The following is a 19,579-nucleotide window of genomic DNA, read 5'->3' on the forward strand; positions in this document are numbered from 1 at the left end:
ACACGTGGGCTGTGTGACGTAGACTTGACAAGTTGAGTCGAGGGCCAATAAGTCGACTCGTTTAACCGTGTTGCATATTCAAGTGTCCCGCAGCTACCGAAACCTTCCGTGTGACCGGTTCACGTTGGAAATCACGGCACCACCCCGGCATGTGCAGGAACGTCGATACTTGCCGCAGCTTCAACTTGGAACACTAATCAGCAAGACGGATACGGCCTCACACCACGAATGCGAATATTGGCAGGGTCGTTCTTGGTGGTTTGGCTCGGTTGCGCTTACCTAGCTCCAACCACGGCCATGTAGCCGTTCAGGCACAAGTGCATGCTCTTAGGAATCCATGCCCTGCTTTCAGCTGAGGCAGATGACTCCTCTATACGCAAAGCCAACCACCAGCTGCATTGCTAGTCGTACGCAGACGTGCGACCACTAAGACGCTAGATTAACACCGTCCTTCACTACTACAGCTTTGCATGTTGCACGACCTCACCGCTCAGCAAGACGTGCCTGCAACTCCACAGCCGTTAGCGGTCTGCCAGGTTGCAATACACTATCTCCCGCAGGACAGTACCCCTCCATCAAACACCATCATCGTCAACATCAAGCAGCGCATCCCGCGGTTACGCACTAAGTGCCATTGTCGTGCCTACGCCGCAATCTGACGCCAATCTCCACTCGCTTGAGCGGGTCCGCCCACACCACGTTGGGGGCAGTCTCACCAAAAGTGGCAGCACCCTGAACGTGCTCGATCTCTGATACTCGGATGAGCATGCCGAATGTTCGCAGTAGGCGAACAGACACGGCTCGGCTTGCAACGTGTAGTTTACGCCTGTCCGAGCTGACGACCAGCCAGAGTCCTGCTCCTTGATGGCGCTCAGTAAGCAATTAGACTTTCGAACTGCGCCTTTGTCCTTCGTCCTCTGCTGTTGAAGCTTGAGTTATTGGCCCCAGACGACAAGGCTGCATTCCGGTCTGATGAATACGGACTTGAACAACCATGCAATCGGTCCTCCATGAGCACACAGACCTATCGCTTAGCTATCAAAACTCTCTCAGCACCGATCGTGCTAAGTAGGGCGAAGTGCACAGTCAGCCACGTCTGTCAGACGTTAATTCATCCTGCAAGACGCGAGGCATTCCATGTACGCCATCGGCTGACGCAGGCTGCGCGTTACCGTGCGTGCAACGTGTGGAAACCTGCAGTCGTCCTTCGATACATCAACTATACGCAAGCCAGTGCGCATCAATCACATGCCCACGCAACTCTTCTGTGTGCGTCCGAGTGCATGCATGCTGCTCAATCCCTGGCAGATCATTCTGACTCACGTCCGCAATTCCACAAACCACGTTCCTTTTTCGCAGATCGTGGGTCCGCGGGCAGAGCATGCAGCCTTACTTTGCTGGTGCCTATCACATCCCAGCGCTGGAAAAGCCCGCTGTCAATCCATCCACGCTGACGGCCTTTTTTTGGGGAACCTCTTCGGCGACTAGGTCACTCGACGTGAGTCACCTTCAGCGGTGTACCCAAGCTGTCACCGTTACGACACGGACGCCGTTGCGATTTGACCGTTGTCCCTGGTCACTATAACCAGGTCCTCGGATTTTGTCGCGCAAAAGGGAAAAGCCGTTGATTCTGTAACTGCCGGTTGCCGCTTGAAAACCCTTACATTTCTCACCGCTGTGTACCCAGTAGGTCATGTGGAGTCTACGACGCAGCATCTGTAAGGAGGATTTTCAATCTCGTGACTTGTTGTGTGGGAATTGCGATGTTCGCCTATCACACTCCTACTGGTGATCATTACGCAGAGTCACCACCAGCCAAGCATTGCGGCTGTAAGCGAACCGCGTTGCAGTAACTTCAAAGGAAGACCCCAGCACGGCAAACGTTGTGCCCGGTTGATCAAGCTCGGCGCAATTATTTTTCTTCTCTTTCATCTCGCCGAATGACACCGGTCGTCGTTGTAATACCTCCGTCACCGTAACCCTCACCGACAAATTTCCGTTGTTTTCGTGAAGATCATTGAAGCAAGTCTTGGACGAAATTTCTCTTACTCGCCTACTGCGGTGTGTGATACGCAATGCCTGCAAGATATAGTGCGACAACAAGGATGGGTGTTCTCCCTACACTTCGCTTGCGCAATCTGTTTCGTAGGCATTCAGGCATTCGTGGACAATACAATTCCACATCCACTCTTTCCCACACAATCGTGTGTGCTACCCTGTCGATCAAACAGCAGCGCCCTGAACATGCCGTTCATGCACGTCGTCCGATATGGCAAAGTGGATTCTCTCGCCACCACGCCTGACATCTGAAACCCTAGCCATTATTCGTGCCATGATGCCATGATTCAACATTTGCCACACTTCTTATCGCCGCTGTTACCGCTGGCCTCGGACATTGCTGACTTACATGATCAACAGAATTGGAAATCTTCCGCTCCAGACGGTGCCTCGGGCATTCGGTAGATGTTAAGGCGGTGCTTATACTCATTAGCCGAGTCAGCGAGGTTGAGGCGTGCGAGATTAGATTCAGCCTATCTTTCATGCATCAGAACATGCAGTCTCTTGGGCATGACTGCCACACTGTAAGTTCAACTAGTTGGACTATACGATATCGAAGCGGCTTAGACAACGTAAGCAACTAACACCCCACGCTCCAGACGCAAGATGCTGTGTCCGGCTGAACTTAAGTATATTAACTTCACTACACACCAAGTGCTTATGCTGGTCATCGATTGTCGGCATACTTGCTCGTATGATATCAATCTGAACTATTGAAAATGTAGACCTCTTGCCTCCCCTTAGCATTTTTGCTATGTTGACCATGGAATCAATCAGCAACACATGCTACTTAGCAGTTGAAGGCATCTTACTGTTTCGGGCGTACGAGCGGGCGCCAATCATTGACTTGGCCCCGCACCCCAAGCGCACTGCATGCGAGGCGCAAGTTTAAGGTAACGCCCCGTTACGAGTTGATAGTAAGCAATGGAACATCCTGTGTTTCTGTAGACGGAGATGTATTTCCTCTCCTTCAGCATCATACCGCCAAATCATCACTTTTTACATCACGCAGCCAATCGAAGATGGGACTTGTCGACTGGTTGAACTCCAGCGCTGAGTTTACCGAATGGGCCGCTGGACGCAAGCCAGTACCGAAGAATTCGGATGCATTACGTTTCGGTATCTTAGGAGCTGCTAAAATTGCGTATGTCCGCGCTCTGTTCTCTTTATCAACATGAGGAAGTTGAGATAGGATCTTGGAGCTAAATAGAATCGTTGAACAGTCCGATGGGTTTGATCATTCCAGCGCGCTCGCATGCAGATGTCATAGTCGCTGCTGTTGCAGCAAGAGACAGGACGAAAGCAGAAGCCTATGCGAAGAGGTGGGATGTTCCGATTGTTCATGATAGCTATGAAGGTAAGCGGCCCAGGTGATGACAATCCAGCAGCCCATAAGCAGCAATTACGGCCACTTCATGCTGCCATGATACCATGCTGATACATCGCAGCGCTGATCAACGATCCATCGATCGACTGTATATATAACCCTTTGCCAAACGGATTGCACTACAAATGGACGCTCGCCGCCCTCAAGGCAGGAAAACACGTTCTACTGGAGAAACCCTCCGTCTCCAATGCGCAAGAGGCACGCTCTCTCTTCCATCACGAGGTTCTCAAGGCTCCAAATGCTCCTGTACTTGTTGAAGCAAGTCACTATCGCTTCCACCCCGCCTGGTATGTCTTTCTAGCGCAATTCGAAAAGGCAAATATAGAGAAAGCAAGTGTTCGTGCGGGAGCATTCAAAGGAGCTTTCCCCGAAACGGATATCAGATATGACTACGATCTTGCTGGTGGCGCTGCAATGGACATAGGGCATTACACCCTATCCGCACTACGAGGTGTCTTCGGAGCTGAGCCTACAGATGTCACTTCTGCAACACCTAGTTTTTTTCATTCAACACAACATCAGCTCTGCGATCGAGCCATGGAAGCTACTTACACATTCCCCAACGGCGGTAGTGGTCACGTTCTGTCCGATCTAAGTGCTCGAGGCGGCTACTGGTTTCCGTGGCTAACATCAAACTGGCCAAATTTCAGTGACCTGCTTGCCTCGATCTCTGTAACTTTGCGCTCCGAGAACCTTGAAACAACTAATAATGGTCTACACAAGTCTAGCCAAAAGTCGCTTATGTTCTGGGGCTTCATGGGTCCGCACTCTTATCATCGCATCGATATTACCACCACGACTACTTTGCGCGATCCCTCTTCTGGCAAGATTGTCAAGGAAGAAAAGAAGACGGAGCACAAGAAGGCGTACAAGTGGCCGGAGGGCATGGGTGGTGAGAAAAAGGGTGAGGACTGGTGGGTTACGTATCGGTACATGCTTGAGGAGTTTGTGAATAAGGTTAAGCAGAGAGATGGGAGTGGTGCGTGGGTTGATGGCGAGGAGAGTATTAAACAAATGGAAGCCACGGATCGAACTTATGAGAGAGCTGGTATGTTAGTCAGACCTACTAGTAAGGAGATGGAGTAGGTGGTGAGGATTCTGGAGATGGAGATGCAGTGTTGCGTCATCATTTCTGTATCTGTGGTCAGATAAGGCTACTGGAGTTTGGTATACGAGTTCGTATGGCAGGGATCGGGCATTGAACTTACCATACCTAGGTAGCTCTATTGCCCAAGCATGTGCACATTCCAACTTGCATGCACTGCTTACTTCCAGAAATACCAATCATCCATACTTCTCAGGTATCTGCTGCATCGTGTGAGCAGACGCGTTGACGCTTTCCATAATGCGATGTATATAGGGTCCGCGCGCACCTCACTCGCACGAACACGATTAACACAATACTACCCATCCTTCAGAAAGCCTCACCACACGATAAGACAGTAAGCAAAGAGCTCTAAAGCAGAAGGCAGATACCAAGCAGCGACAAGCTTCTCCAAGCCTGCACAAGCCTTGCATCTACCTGCCTGTATAGGTATCGCCCGCTGCACGCCTTGCCCCGCTTTGAGGTACAAACGAACATGACGCGATGGTATAGCTTCGCGTCCTGCTATCCGGGAAGCCGAGCTTGAGATCTGTATAAGAGTGGTACGGTATTCCCGAAGTATTCCGGTACGTCCGCTGAGAAGCAACCATCAACATGAAGGTCCTGACCTTGGTTTACAGTTTCGTGGCTTTGGGGTCTGCAACTCCGGCTCCGCGCTCGGCTTCATGGCAGGGCAAGAGACAGGCTGCTGATGCGCCAGCTTATGCGGCACATACGATTGATCAACTGGTTTGTTGATGCGCTTCTGTTGATCGTTGTGCTCTAGCTGACCTTTGCGCCAGATTGATCATTTCCAGGATAGCGATCGCTATGTTCCTCACACCAATGCCACCTTCAAGCAGCGGTACTGTAAGTACAAATCTACTACGTGCATACTCAGCATCCACTAAACAATTGATTCAGTTTTCGACTCCTCTTACTACAAGTCCGGGGGACCAGTGTTTCTCTACATTGGTGGAGAGACGAGCGGAGAGTCGCGTTTCTCCAACTTGCAGACTGGAAGTAAGTGGTTACAGCAAAACCCAATCAATACGTTCGCACAAATCACTGACCGGGCTTCTAGTCATCCAGATTCTCATGGAAAAGTTCAACGGTCTTGGTGTCATTCTTGAGAATCGTTATTATGGTGAAAGCTACCCGTACAATTCTAGTACGACAGATGAACTGAGATTCTTGACTACTGAGCAGAGTTAGTGATGCAAGTATTCAGGCCATGATGCAAATGAGCTGACTTTGAATAGCAATTGCCGACAATGCCTACTTTAGACAGCATGCTACCTTCCCAGGTGTTAACGATAGTTTGAACAGTGTTGACACACCTTGGATTATGTATGGCGGTTCGCTTGCTGGTGCCCACACTGCGTTCACCATGAAGACTTACAACGACATCTTTGCTGGAGGCATTGGTAGCAGTGCCACTACCCAGGCTTTACTCGAATACCCTCAGTGGTACGATCCCATCATAAAGTTCGGTCCTGCAGACTGTGTATCCAGGATCATTGACATTGTCGACAAGATGGATGAACTTATCTGGAGTGGAAACAAAGAAGGCATCCAGCAATTGAAGGAGATCTTTGGTCTCGGCGCGCTGCAAGATCTGAGAGACTTTGCCATGACGATTGCATTCCCGATTGGTGGTCCGATGAATTATCCCACCAACACATGGCAAGAACTTAGTACGTAATGGTGTTGTTCAGGGTTTTTGTGAGACGTGCGCTGATCACGCTCTAGATTGGTCTCCCAAATATGGTTCTGAAGACTTCTTCAACTTCTGCTCCAACGTAACGAACATCAACCCGCCAGCAAACATCAGCAGCGTCGATATGGCGCTTGCCAAGTACTCCCAGGGCGAATCTTGGACTGGATTAGGTGGTTATGCCGATTATGTGAAGAAGACGCTCATCCCAAACTGCGAAAGTGGACGAATCGATAGCACGGACGAGGGCTGCTTCGGCACGCAAAACCAGACATACTATGCCGACCCCTCAAACGGTGCAGCACGCTCATACCTTTACTCGACCTGTTCAGAGTCCGGTGCTTACCAAGTTGCGCCTACGAACGGCCCATCTCTCATCTCCCGCGTCCTCCAAATTGACTACACCCAGCAGTGGTGCACCTGGGCCTTCCCACCTGGCGAGCATAATAGCATCCCTGCAACTCCCCAGTTGCACTACTACAACAAGTACGGAGGTTGGGACGTCCAAGCTGAGAATCTCGCTAAGATTGATGGCAATACCGATGTCTGGCTTGATCTATGCTACCATTCGAATCTGGCTCCTCAGCCCAGGATCAGTAGCGACAAGTACCCGAGCTACCTGATCGCGGGGGCCGGACATCACTGGGACAGCTATGGTATCAAGAACGTTAGCGCTGAGCCGGATTATATCAGGGAGGCCCATTATTGGGAGGAGAGGACTGTAAGTCGGTTCTTGCAGTTCTGGGCGGAAAAGGAACACTAGGTGGCGATGAACAGATCAAGCGTATTCTTCGCCCGCAGCTTCTTATAGATTATCGAAGACGCTATATCTGGCACTTCATGGCGAAATGCATTGATCAGTATGAATTTGACGTTTGCTTACTTTGCACGAAGACTGTGAGCCTCAATGTCCGCCCCACTATATTCTGCGAAGGCGCTTGGGCGAATGCGGGGTAGCTGAGGACCCTGAATTTGCCACACGAAGGTTGCGACTGGTCTTTTGCATATGATTCGCGGCCATGTCAGTTATCTATCAGACTGCCCCTACCTGTCTTCGCTGCTGCATGAAGCAATGGTCGATCCTTCGTGTCCAGTGTTCTAGTCCACTGGCTATGTGAAATGATACATACGCGTTTGGTCTTCGTTCGCCACTTGTGTGGGTCACCAGGGGCGCGCTAAACGGTTTTGTCACCGCTTCCAGTTACTTGGCTTCACAGCGACAGCCTCATACCTAGCTCGCTACAACTCTATCATGCGCTTCTGCCATTGACGTCCATCATAATCTTCACATTGGTTGATTCGTTCTTTACTTGTTCGGCAGTACAAGGCGCTTGTTGCCAATCTCTTCAGCGGGCACTTGTTTTTGCTATCGCAGTCATCACGCCATCACGGCACAACCCAACAACGATCTTACCAGGTCGTTGGCAAGATGGGCAAGCTGGCTTTCCCTCTCGATAAAGAGCTGACTGGTCCGGACCGAATTGTTCTGGAAATCCTACAGAAGGAGTACGAGTTACATGAGACCAGGCCTGCAAAATCAACGCTAGATACAGCAGAAGATTCAGATGACTCGGGTGTCAAACATTCCGAGATTGTGACGCCATCACCAGAGGGTCAGTGAATCTCTCCTTGAACCATCATGGCTGGTTCATATAACTAATATCTCACAGATCTCCAAGACCAGGAGCAGCAAGCCATCGCTTACCTCAAGAAGCTGAATGACCCCAAGTCTGATAGTTTCGAGACCACTGTGTGCAGCACTGTCGATGATTCGGACATCAAGAACCCTCTTCTTCGCCAATGGATCATCGATCCCTACATTCGATGGGCAAAGCAGATTGTACGAGTCGAGACCGATGTCATTATGGTTACGCATTTGCTGCTTTACTTCTGCACCAGCGTCCCATCAGCGATCTATCTGTACATCAACTTCCACTGGTGGCACGCTGTGCTTCATTGCGTCATGCAAGGTTACTACATGGGACCATTCACGCTCCTGAAACATCAGCATATTCATATGCGTGGTGTTCTTAGCAAGAAGTATGGCTTCATCGACCGGCTATTCCCATACATTCTCGATCCAATGATGGGCCACACTTGGAACTCATACTACTACCATCACGTCAAGCATCATCACGTTGAAGGCAACGGACCTAATGACCTGTCTTCTACTATTCGATACCAGCGGGACAGTGTTTGGGACTTTGCGCAATATGTTGGCCGGTTCTACTTTCTGATCTGGCTCGATTTACCCATGTACTTCTTGCGCAACCGCAAGCCTAGTCTCGCGCTCCAAGCGGGTGCTTGCGAAGTTGGCAACTACGTCTTCCTGTACATGATGTACAACTTCGTCAGCGCTCGTGCAACGACATTCGTGTTCTTGATTCCTCTGGCTTTCATGCGCCTGGCTTTGATGACTGGCAACTGGGGCCAGCACGCTTTCGTTGACGAGGTCGAGCCGGACTCTGACTTCAGGTCAAGCATTACACTCATCGACGTACCCGTAAGTCTGCATTGATTCTTGCTTGATTAGGTTCGAACGCACCACTTACACTACAACAGAGCAACCGCCACTGTTACAACGATGGCTATCACACATCTCATCACCTCAATCCGCTCCGCCACTGGCGGGAGCATCCAGTTGCGTTCCTCTCACAGAAGAAGCAGTACTCTGACGAGCACGCAATCGTTTTCTATAATATCGATTACTTCTTCCTTACGGTCAACCTGCTAAGAAAGAACTATGAGCACATTGCTAAATGTCTTGTACCTATGGGCGATCAGATGCAGCTTACGCTCGACGAGAAAGTCGAGATGCTAAAGCGCAAGACAAGAAAGTTCTCGGAGGAGGAGATTGCAGAGAAATGGGGCAAGCAGTACGCTAAGCTGAAGTAGATTGTACTAGTAATTTGACGAGGACTGCTCGATTTACAGGATCCATTTGTTTGTTCAGAGAATGTCTATTATAATCAGGCATGTGTTCATGGCACCTGTGGTAACAAAGTGCTCGTATGAAGGTTGATTCCCGTTGTGCTTACCCTGTAACTCCACGTATTGACCTGTAGCACCTGCCGCAGCGCATTCGATCATGATACCGCACGATCCAAACCTCGTTCTTTTGCCACCTCATCGCAACGACTTCCCTAAATTTATCATTATTGTACTTCCAGCAATGGCAAAATCCCAGCGTTTACCGTTTGAACAGAGCCTGTTTGTTACAACGCCGAACAAGATTCATTTGAGGACACAGCTTGCTCGCGAAACGCTGTTCGAGTGCGAGACCGCTAACGGCATAGTCAACGCTCGTGCCTCGAAAGATAACAGTAGCCTGTTCGCTGTAGCAGACGGTCAGGTTGTGATACTACACGATGCTTCGCGAACCAAGGACAAGAAATACAAATTGAAGAGTGGTGATGTATGGCATCTGCCCTAATGACGATACGGTCTACAAACTGACGATAGCACAGGGCGAGCCACGTCTTCTTCTCTTCTCACCCGACTCACGCACCTTGTATTTCACGACGACGTTGAACAACTCAGTTCAAGCCTATTCCATCCCAGATGACAGGCTTCTGCCTTCCTTGCCGTCGCATCCGTCTCCACCGAACGTGATCGCGATATCCAATAACGGTACTGTACTTCTTTCAGCATCACCGAACCCGACGACTATATACCTTCAAGACCAAAGATGGGGACACAGCGCGCCTGTAGACTTTCGTCCAACAGATACCCGCTACTCTGCTACCTGTGCTGCGTTCCAAAAATTGGATGGTCCCGCGCAGCCTTCATATACGAACTTTGTGATCGGATTCCAGGACGGGTTACTAGCGATGTATCGTCTTTTCCTGCCTTCACTCCGAAAGCGGCCCGAAGATTCGCACACAAATCCATTCCAGTTCTACCAGTTACAGCCTGTCCGAGTAGGTGTCATCAAGAAGCTCCACAAGCCTGCCATGGGTGGTGTACTCGCAGCGCAGTTCATACCGGGCTACAAATCGCGTGTTGTTAGCATTAGGTATGATGGAAAATGTCGACTTGTTGACTTTGAAGGGGGAGGAGAGGTACTCCGGACATAGTATGTCTCTTATCCCGCTACTTGCTTGTCGGTATCCACGAAAGGCTCTGTACACTCGAAGGGAAGAGTAGACGGGATGGTGCTACTGGGAGGCGACGCGGCAGAAGATGCCGGAGATGTCTACGAGGGCTTTGAGACATTGATTGCTATTGGTACACAGGCTGGAAAAGTTCTTGTTTTCAACGCCCTGGGCCTACTGATATATGAGATCACTGTGGGTGTGTCTATCACGGCTGTTGAATGGGTCAGCAACATGGCCGCGCCTTCGATTCTTCCGACTCGCGGGTTATCGCTGTCCCCCAAGCCTCGTTCCGTCGTCGATATTGTGGATGCGGAGGGATCAACTCCTTCTGACGATGAGACCGGTACTGTCAAGAAGACTAGATCACCCCGCAAGTCAGCTTTAACAAGAAAACCGGCACCTGTTGGGCCACCGCCGGATCTGTTTTCCGATGAGTCTAGGAAGTTCAAGTCGAGAGTTCCCAGTCGCAGAGCCTCGGATGTGTTGAGAGGCTCGCCTCTCCGCGTTGAGAGAGTGCGCAACAAACACGTGAAAAAGCCATCCGTACGACCACGCATCTCTGTAGAGACATTTCAGTCGCCTCCAGAACCTTCGCCGCACAATTCATCTCATGTCGGCGCCGCAAAGTCTCTATCCAAACCTGATCCTCCAATACAAGAAAGTCGGAGATGGCCCGAAGTACATCAGATGCCAAGTGTACCAGCCCCGTCGCGGGCACAGCTCTTTTCCGCTCCCCATAGGTCGCTCAGCTCCTCTGAAGATTCGCACTTTTCGGATCAAGAATGGTTTACACCTCCTTCCACGCGAAGACGCAAGCCAAAGGCGTCACAGCGTCATATGAGTTCAGAATCACCACTGATTACCTCAACTTCAACGACGATCCGTCCAGTGCCCTTCCCACAGTCCTCTCCCACTGCGTTCAACACACCAAGTAGTCTGCACTCTTGTCCAACATCCGGCATGATGAAGGGGGAGTCTGTTGAACATCAAGAGACTGCGGCGAAAGTACCGAGCGGGTCGCGGATCGTGCAAAAAGTCCAGCGACACGTAACTATAGCCGATCCAGGATCGTCGTCTCCTTTTGGTAGCTCGAGCAGTCTGTACTCCCGTCCCACCGCTCAGATGCTTCAGAGACCTTCATTGAGCAAAGCGCGAGAGCTTGAATTAGATCTGAGTTCTACCCTCTCAGATAGACCTAATCTTCCAATACCGAAGCCTCCTCTCAGAAGAATCAACTCAGAGTCGGAATCGCGCAGCAATGTATGTTCATGCTCAACGCCAAGCACGAGAAGAGACTCGGTTGCCGATGAGAGCGTGAACGACATGGCAGGCCCGAGCAAGATAATTTCTAGATCAAAAGCTCCCCGAGACCACGCATTCGCCACGGCCGCCGCCGCCACCACAGCAGCAGACTCTTCATCTTCGCTCGAAAGCCTCTACTACCCCGCGCCCGGCCTCCTAGCTAAAAGTAATCTTTTCCAAAACTACAACCATCGCAACCTAACACCAGTTCTACCACGGCAGCCCATGACGAACTCGCTTGACACGCGAGCAAATTCACCTAGCAGCGTATACTCCCGCTCCATCTCAGGCGCGGTCAAAGACACTGATCTTGTCGATGCTGGCCTTGCCGAAGGTACCGATCGGTCGGTAACTTCTTCCAACGCACCCACTCCATCACTACCACAACATCATCAACTCAGTATCCATGCCTTGAGTACCCCACTATCCAATACCTCGCCAAGTACTTTATATTCACTCGCTCCACCAGGCACATTTTATGATCGTTCGCATGCTGTTAATAGACCGTCTGTGAAGAAGTCGGATGAAACAGGTTTAGCCAGTGTGAGCAAAGAGGCGAAGTCCGTAGCAGAGGAGATGAAATGCTTGTCTGAGGACCAAAGGGCGTTGAGACAGGAGGTCGCGGCTTTGAGGGAAGAGTATCGGGTTTTGGAGGATATGTTGTTGAAGCCAAAGGCAAAACTGGTGGTGTAAGGTAAAAGGCGGGCGTGTCGTTGCGTAGCATTGTCCAGCCCCTGCTGTCTATCCTTGGGTTTGGTCTCTTGTAACGTACCAAATCAAAGTTGTCGTCCCTACAACCTTCCTAAATCCCTTCTACTTTGAATTGCACGACTCATCCACCTCAAACCCACCCTCCGACTCCCCAAACCCCCGTCCTCCTCTTTCCCTCTGGTCCATTGCCACTACCTCCACTCATCAAATTTCTCTCTTCCTCGCCATCGGTATAAATACTACCTCTGACACTCCTCCTCTTACTTATTCCACTACTATCATACCCATACCCTTTTCGCCCTCGCTGTGTAATCTGAGTGTCCTGCTCAACAACCGCCTTTGCCATCTTCCACAACATCCACGTCTGGCACGAGATCAACACCAGCAGGAGTAGAAGGACGATGAGAATGGCAAAGGCGATGAAGAGGAAGAGCACGGTTTCATCGTCGCGAGGAGAGGATGGGTTGAGGCTGCTGCTACCCATTGTGCTTGGCCTGTGTTGTCGATGAGAAGGAGGGGATACTCGCTAGGCGTGAATATGTGGAGCCGGCGATGAGTAAAGGGAAGGGAAGAAAAGAAAAGGAGTTGAATGATTTTGAGTTGTATTTGGTCCTCGGAAGTTTAGCAACTCCCGATTGCTGGGTGGGGGTGCGGACCGATTGATAGGCAACGTAACGCGTTGTTGCAGATCTGTTTCAGGGATACGAGAACACGACGGGAAGACCCATGTTGACAGTTCCCGTCCAGCGTTCAACGTTGGGGCCACGCAAGGGTCCAAAACGTTTAACCAGCATCCTGGGAGACAACATGCTCGTACAAGGTTCTTTCACGGATGCAGTGATGTAAATGGAGAGGAAGGAGTTCTGATCTTGTTGTTGTGATTGATGATAAAAAAGGAGAATCTGTACAAGATAGAACAAGGGTCATTATACTACTTCTTTTCCCCGTGACCGGAACTGGAACCCAGGCACCGTGCGCTATGCAATACACTGCGATATCGTTACCACCATTTATCCTATCAAACAAAGCGTTGAAGCCAGGTCGTCGAGTCGTAAGATAGCAAATGCCAGCGCCGGATATATCATGACAAACGAAACAATCTGTTTTCCAAAGTAATGTGTCCAAAAATATAAGGGAGAAGAAAAGACAAGAATACTGCTCTGCAGTGACAGCAACAACATAGGACCCAAATATGATCTGAACCTGCAAAGTGGTCAAGCGAACTTGCAATCATCAGCTACTGCACTCTATGCAGCAAGTGGCTCCTCTGCGTTGAGCTCCTCGTCTTCAACATTCTCGTCAACGCCGAAGCCGGAGTCCCATTGACGCCTAGAAGAGACCTTCTTCTTGCCCTTCTTTCCAATCTTGACCTTTTCGCTGGTCTTCAAGACCTTGCCATTAGCGACACGGTGGAGGTCGCCCACGCCTTGGGTCTTGACTTCAACACGCTTGAGCTTCATTTCTTGGACGGCTTGGAGAGCGTCCTGGTTGCGGCGCTTCAAGTCATCAGCAAGACGCTCATTCTGCTCCTGGAGTTGACGTTGCGAGACAGTGAGGGCGTCGATGGTGGCACGAGTGTCTTCTTCAGCAAGACGGAAGTGTTCCTTCATCTCCTCGATCTGGGCCTCCAGAAGTATAATGGTCTCGAGGCGAGCTTCACCTAGCAGACGCATCTCTGTGAGCTCAGTTGTACGCTCCTCAATCATCTCCTCGTACTCCGTAGTGCGCTTCGCAGAGGCATCTTGAAGGCTCTTGATGGTGGCCTCTTGTGTCTTGATGACAGCATTAAGGGCATTGACCTCGTTAGCGTGGGCGTCGACAATGTTCAGAAGCTCGTTGGCCTCGGACTCAACACGCCTTGAGAGAGACAAGTTCTCCTTGCGGTAGCCTTCGTTCTCCGCCTTTTGAACCGTTAGGTCCTCCTCAAGAGAATCGATCCTTCCCTGGAGGGCAGTCGTATCCTCAAGGTAGATGCGCTCCTTCTCAGTGACCTGATCGAAGAGATCATTTATCTCAGCTTGTTGCCGTTGGATCTGGTTGTTAAGGTCTGTGATGTTGGCCTGGAGTGAGGTGATGGTAGAGTTGGTGGAGTTCTCCAGCGCCATGTACTTGGTCTTCAGGTCAGCGAGCTGAGCAGCAAGGTTGGCGACTTGGACGTCACGATCCTGCTCGAGCTGATCGCGAGCATCGGTCATGTCAGACAGGTTGTTCTCAAGTGTCGCGATATCACTCTCAAGGCCGAGGATCTGCTGTTCCAACTGACCAATTGTGTTCTCCTTAGTCTGACGAAGCTCAGTCTCTGCATCGAGCTGGTTGTTCAGTTGAAGCTCGCGCTCATCGGCGTCTTCTTGCAGCTCTGCCAGAGCGGTCTCCTTCTCTTGTTGGAGTTGGAAAAGCTTGGATCGCAGCTCATTAGCCTGAAGGCCAGTGTCGTGGAGGCGGGTGGTGAGATCTTCGATCTTGTCATTCGCCTCGTCAAGATCAGCCTCGGTCTTCTCGCGTTGAGCACGTTCAGAACCTAGATTCTCTCGGGTGTTGGCAAGCTGTTCCTTGAGTTCAACGATGGCCTCGTTGAGATTTTCAATGGTGTTGGCGTGCTGGTAGACCTGCTCGATCTGGTCATCACGCTCGCCCTCCGCAGTCTCGCGGGCGGCGGTCTGCGCAGCCAGACGCTCTCTGAGAGTAGTCATGTCGGTGGTGATGTTATCGACATCGGTCTCCATGCGCGCAATACTGTCCTCCAACTCCTCGATGTAAGCATCTTTTTGCTTTACTTCGGCCTCGGCAGCATCGCGACCCTCCTGCTCAGCATCGAGGTTTGCCTCCAGAGCCTGGATGCGCTCGGTGTATTCCTGTTCCATGCGTGCGATCGTTTCGTGATGGTTTGTCTCGAATTCGGTTGCGGCGGCGGTGACGTTGTCGAGATCCACACGATACTTTTCGAGAGCTTCGCGTAGTCGTGCCAGAGAGACGTCCTTGTCTTGGTTCTCATCTTGCAGACCAGCGATTGCGCTGTCTTGTTCGGCGAGAGTGAGTTCCTGTTGGTTAGAAAGTTCCGTCAGGGCAGCGTTACGCTCCTCGAGATCAAGAATGGCGCGCGCCTTGTCCTCATTTGCCTTGTCAAGTGTGAAGACGTCTGACTCTAACTGCTTCACGCGCTCGTCTGATTCGCCCAGCAGGTCGAGAACACCCTCATATTGTCGTCGGACAAGCACTTCAGCCTTTTGAGAGACACTGATTTGAGAGAGCTGCTGCTTGAGCTCGAAGAAGAGGCCGCTGAAGAGCTCAGGAACCTTTTGAAGAAGTTGTTGGTTGGTAAGACCAACGGTGGTACCGGGGAAGAACTTCTCAATCTCAGCGCGAAGGTCCTCGAAACCATGGCGCAAGTCGGTCAGAATTTCGCTCGAAGAAGCACCAGCCTCAATGAAGCGAAGATTCTGAAGCTCGATGGTGATCAAGCGCAGCGCACCTTGGGACTCACCCAAGGCTTTGCTCATCTGCTTCAGCTCCCGCTCGTAGCGCTCGACGGCCTCGTCTTCGATCTTGTCCATTATGATATCCTCGCCTTCGGTGAGATTGTCACGGCTGAGTTGCGATAGAGATGGCAGGGATTCGAGTGTCATCTGGCTGGAAATCTCTAGCGCGCGGGAAGAGTACTTGCCAACGGGTGTCGGCTCCATGTCAAGATCTTGCGACATGTTCAGGTCGTCAGGGTTGACCATGACCATACCGTCTTCGTCATCCGATATGTCAACTGGTTCATTGTCGTCACCGTTGTACAGGGAAGAAGCGCGTAGCTCGTCAATCTGTTGGCGGGCCTCGTCTAGTTCCACTTGCAGGTCATTGGCGTCTGCGTCTGCGATGTCGATCTCGCCTAACCGGCGGGCTTCGAGGCGGTACTCCAGGTCCTTGATTTTGTCATCCTGGGCCTTGAGCTGACGACGTAGCTCCAGGAACATCCGCTTGTCCTTCTTCTGGTGGTCTTCGAAGTCGTTTACCTCCTGGCTCAGATGGCTTCGGCGGAGGCGGCGACGCGCGCGGCCATCCAGGACTTGTGTGAGGGGCGCAAACTGAACGCGGTTGCCGTTGTTCTCGACCTCGTCGACACGCTCAACGTGCAGCTGAGCTGGCATTGACATGCGGGCGCGGCGGGTGTTGGTAAAGCGGCTGCGGGAGGCACCGACACGGTCGAGATGGGGTGTCAGGCCAGGTAGCGGCTGTGTGGAGGCGGGTCGGTTGAACATGAGCTCGTCGTCGTCGTCATCGGCGGCGACTGGAGGCTCAGAGTGTCGGCGGTTGTAGCGGCGCGTGGTACTGGTGCTCTGCTCCTGGACGTGAAGGTTGTCTCCCCGCTGCGAGCGCGAGAAGGACTGGCGCATCTCTTCGGCGATCTGGTCCTCGTCATCGTCCTCGATGGTCTGGAGGCGCTTGGTGCGCTTGGTCTGCGAGAGCTCTGCTGAAGGAGACGCGGTTCGTTTTCCGACGGATGACATATCGTCGGTTGTCTGATTCTTAGACGGGCGGCCGCGTTTGCGTCGAGGAGCGTCACCGGGGCCCTCGTGGTGGTGCTCGGATGGGAGGCCACTGAGGCGTGCCATGGTTGAGCGGGTCGAAGGGGATTGAACTGTGACTGCCTTTAGTACGCGGTGCCTGACAAACAAACAACAAAGGCTTTGCGAGGCGGCGGCGGCGGCGGTGAATTGCTGCGACACGTCGTGTTGTTGGAGCTCGCGTACCTGGCCAAAAATTCGTCAACAGGGCAGGATCGTCCAATGGCCCGTGATTGACAACAGCGAACGGTTGCAGCTGGTGCCAGGGGAGGGTGCGGTGGGAATGGTTGTAGTGGGGGTATATGGAGAGAGAGAAAGGCAGGGCCAAGTTTTGATATATTCAAATGGGTTGGGTAGTGGGCGAAATGGGGTGGTTGGGGTCGCGGCTAGCTCTTTGCTACGTCAATGCGAGCTTGCGGTGAGTCGAGGCCCCTAGTCGTCCAGCTTTCACGCTAACCTCCGCTGACGTCGACGCGACTACCGCCGCCATCTACGCGTTTTCACCACACTAGCAATCTAACATCTGAAACAGGCCGTGAACCGGTTTGTTCTTTCCCAACCGCTGCGCAGACGAGCCTCTGTCGCGTCGCTATACACAGAGCCAGACGTCATCGCCACCTATTCACGTACTACAGTGCGCCTTCGAACCTCGAGCTAGCTGATCTTCATTGTACTAGAGTCTAGACGTGCAGGCAGCTGTCAGGGCAACAGACGGCCCGGACATGGACTACTATGCTTTTGAGGCGTGGGCCGATGCAATGGATCTCCCCATGCATTCTCCGATCACATCTCCAGCCACGTTTGCTATCACCGAAGCGCTGTTACTTCTTCAACAGGAAGTCACTCTCGAAAAACAACCCCTTCGTTGCGCTTGCAACTCCGTACAACCCTCCCAGAGGCCATGTATCCCAAAATTGCCGGTATGCCCAGTCATTCCACGTTTCCGTCTTCCTCACGCTTGCTCCCCCAGCAACGCCTTGCAGATCAACTTTCACTTTGTCGTAGACACTTGGCAAGCTCTCGGCATGGTACTTTCTCCGTAGCTCCATGTACTTCTTCTCGTCGTAGATGTCCCAGAACTCTTGCTCCGTGTAGTACGCATGCGCATACAGACATTTCATGCCGCCTAACTCGGTGACTTTGGCTTCAAAATCCCTGTTCAGCTTGATGAATGCGTGAGCGTCGCTTGGTCCCATGTCCCATATCCCCACGTCAAGCAGAATGTCGTCCTTGACATTGTTGCCTTGGGAGAAGCTTCGCTCCCCGAGAGGTGCTGATTTCACCGGACACAGCCAGAGCGGCCAAATGCCCGTCCTTTCGTCGGTCCATCTAACAAACTCGTCTGCTGCGTCATATGGTACACCATAGTCCTGAATGATTGTTCGGGAGGCGAGGCCCGATCGATGTAGGGCATGTACCATTGTCCGCGAATACATGAAGGGATCCAGCAAGAAGCGCGTAACACGATTGAAAGGCGTTACGAAGTACTTGAATGCGCGTAGTCCTGACCAAAAGACACCTCGGTCGTAGCGGAAGAGATAAGATTGAACAGGCACTAGTTCCCTGTATGTAGTCTTCTCGCTCTGTGTCCGCTTCAGTATTTCTTCCGCGTGCATATATAGCCAAGGATCTGTCGCTTTGTCGAAACTCTGGATTTTCCTATCCATTGGGGCGTCGGTCAAGCGGCCGATCATGATTACTCCGCTCGTCATCGAATACAGGATACCGTCCATGTAGTCAACCTCCAGGTCATTTTGATAGTGTCGCAACTGTTTGACGGCTTCGTTCGTTGAGCCGACTGGGATGTACTCCAACTCAACATACCGACAAGCATCAATAAGCTCCATTTTGAGCAGGGTAATGACGCCCAAGCTGCCGCAACTCCCCGCTGCTGTGAAAAACAGATCGCGATGCTCTTCTGCTGATGCCCATACTACCTCGCCGTTACCCAAGATAAGCTCGATGCCCGAGATGGTGCGGTCAAACAGTCCATACTTGTATGAACTGCTTTCGCCACTGGTACCAGCAAACCTGTCAACACTAGTTAGTCCTGACACGGAGCAATCTTTGTTTAGATCTCTGTAACTTACCCACCACCCACGGTAATGTTCGGAAGTTCCATAACGACCTTTGGCAAGAAACCTTTAGCCATTGTGGCTTCTACAAGCTTATCCATCGGCACGTTCGGCTCCACAAGAACCGTCTTCTGAAGCTCATCAAACTCTAGCACATGGTTAAGGGAACCAACGTCGATAATCTGATTGCGATCACGGGACGATTTCCGGGTTGATAGCGTAGAGCCATGATATATGCGAAACGGGGTTTTCGAGGCACTGAACCGGGCGACCTGCGATGCGAGTGTTGCTACTGTTGAGTTGTGTATGTCCATGGTGTGAATGTAATGATAGAATGCTATGTAACGATGTTGTTGGCGATTCGAGGATGAAGAGAACATGGCGTCGCATTACTTTTGATGTACACATAAGCGTAGGGCCGCCGCGCCTTCTCCACTACCCGTTTGATCCTGCTAAAGTCAATATCTGACCACTCGCGTCGGGCCAAGAACTACTTTTGTGCGGGGCAAAGGATCGATATATGTTGCTTTCTGGGGATTCCATATCATTGGAGATATCTAAGTTTGGTAAACGTAATTCAGAGCAGCCTGAATCGCAG

The 19,579-nt window shown here is 51.5% G+C and overlaps 5 protein-coding genes across 5 annotated transcripts; 2 read left to right on the forward strand and 3 right to left on the reverse strand.

Moving 5' to 3' along the window:
- Nucleotides 1-3,080: 3,080 nt before the first annotated feature.
- GT037_004335 (peptidase s28) lies at nt 3,081-7,009 on the forward strand (the record flags this gene model as incomplete). The annotated part of the gene is made up of 9 exons (XM_038929382.1): nt 3,081-3,202; nt 3,282-3,415; nt 3,507-4,493; nt 5,134-5,279; nt 5,333-5,399; nt 5,454-5,552; nt 5,614-5,739; nt 5,792-6,226; nt 6,282-7,009. 9 exons carry the CDS (start codon nt 3,081-3,083, stop codon nt 7,007-7,009), a joined length of 2,844 nt encoding a protein of 947 aa, XP_038787654.1.
- A 654-nt stretch (nt 7,010-7,663) lies between these two features.
- GT037_004336 (fatty acid desaturase) lies at nt 7,664-12,338 on the forward strand (the record flags this gene model as incomplete). The annotated part of the gene is made up of 7 exons (XM_038929383.1): nt 7,664-7,859; nt 7,917-8,749; nt 8,809-9,122; nt 9,181-9,263; nt 9,312-9,661; nt 9,714-10,250; nt 10,323-12,338. Coding segments are annotated over 7 exons (4,329 nt in total), but the record flags the coding sequence as incomplete, so codon positions are not given.
- A 98-nt stretch (nt 12,339-12,436) lies between these two features.
- GT037_004337 (uncharacterized protein) lies at nt 12,437-12,840 on the reverse strand (the record flags this gene model as incomplete). The annotated part of the gene is made up of 2 exons (XM_038929384.1): nt 12,437-12,443; nt 12,497-12,840. 2 exons carry the CDS (start codon nt 12,838-12,840, stop codon nt 12,437-12,439), a joined length of 351 nt encoding a protein of 116 aa, XP_038787656.1.
- A 763-nt stretch (nt 12,841-13,603) lies between these two features.
- GT037_004338 (uncharacterized protein) lies at nt 13,604-16,954 on the reverse strand (the record flags this gene model as incomplete). The annotated part of the gene is made up of 1 exon (XM_038929385.1): nt 13,604-16,954. One exon carries the CDS (start codon nt 16,952-16,954, stop codon nt 13,604-13,606), a length of 3,351 nt encoding a protein of 1,116 aa, XP_038787657.1.
- A 773-nt stretch (nt 16,955-17,727) lies between these two features.
- GT037_004339 (fad-binding domain-containing protein) lies at nt 17,728-19,295 on the reverse strand (the record flags this gene model as incomplete). The annotated part of the gene is made up of 2 exons (XM_038929386.1): nt 17,728-18,937; nt 18,997-19,295. 2 exons carry the CDS (start codon nt 19,293-19,295, stop codon nt 17,728-17,730), a joined length of 1,509 nt encoding a protein of 502 aa, XP_038787658.1.
- Between the last annotated feature and the right edge of the window lie 284 nt (nt 19,296-19,579).

This window comes from Alternaria burnsii (genome assembly GCF_013036055.1).
Source record: "Alternaria burnsii strain CBS107.38 chromosome Unknown 698, whole genome shotgun sequence".
NCBI classification, from domain to species: domain Eukaryota; kingdom Fungi; phylum Ascomycota; class Dothideomycetes; order Pleosporales; family Pleosporaceae; genus Alternaria; species Alternaria burnsii.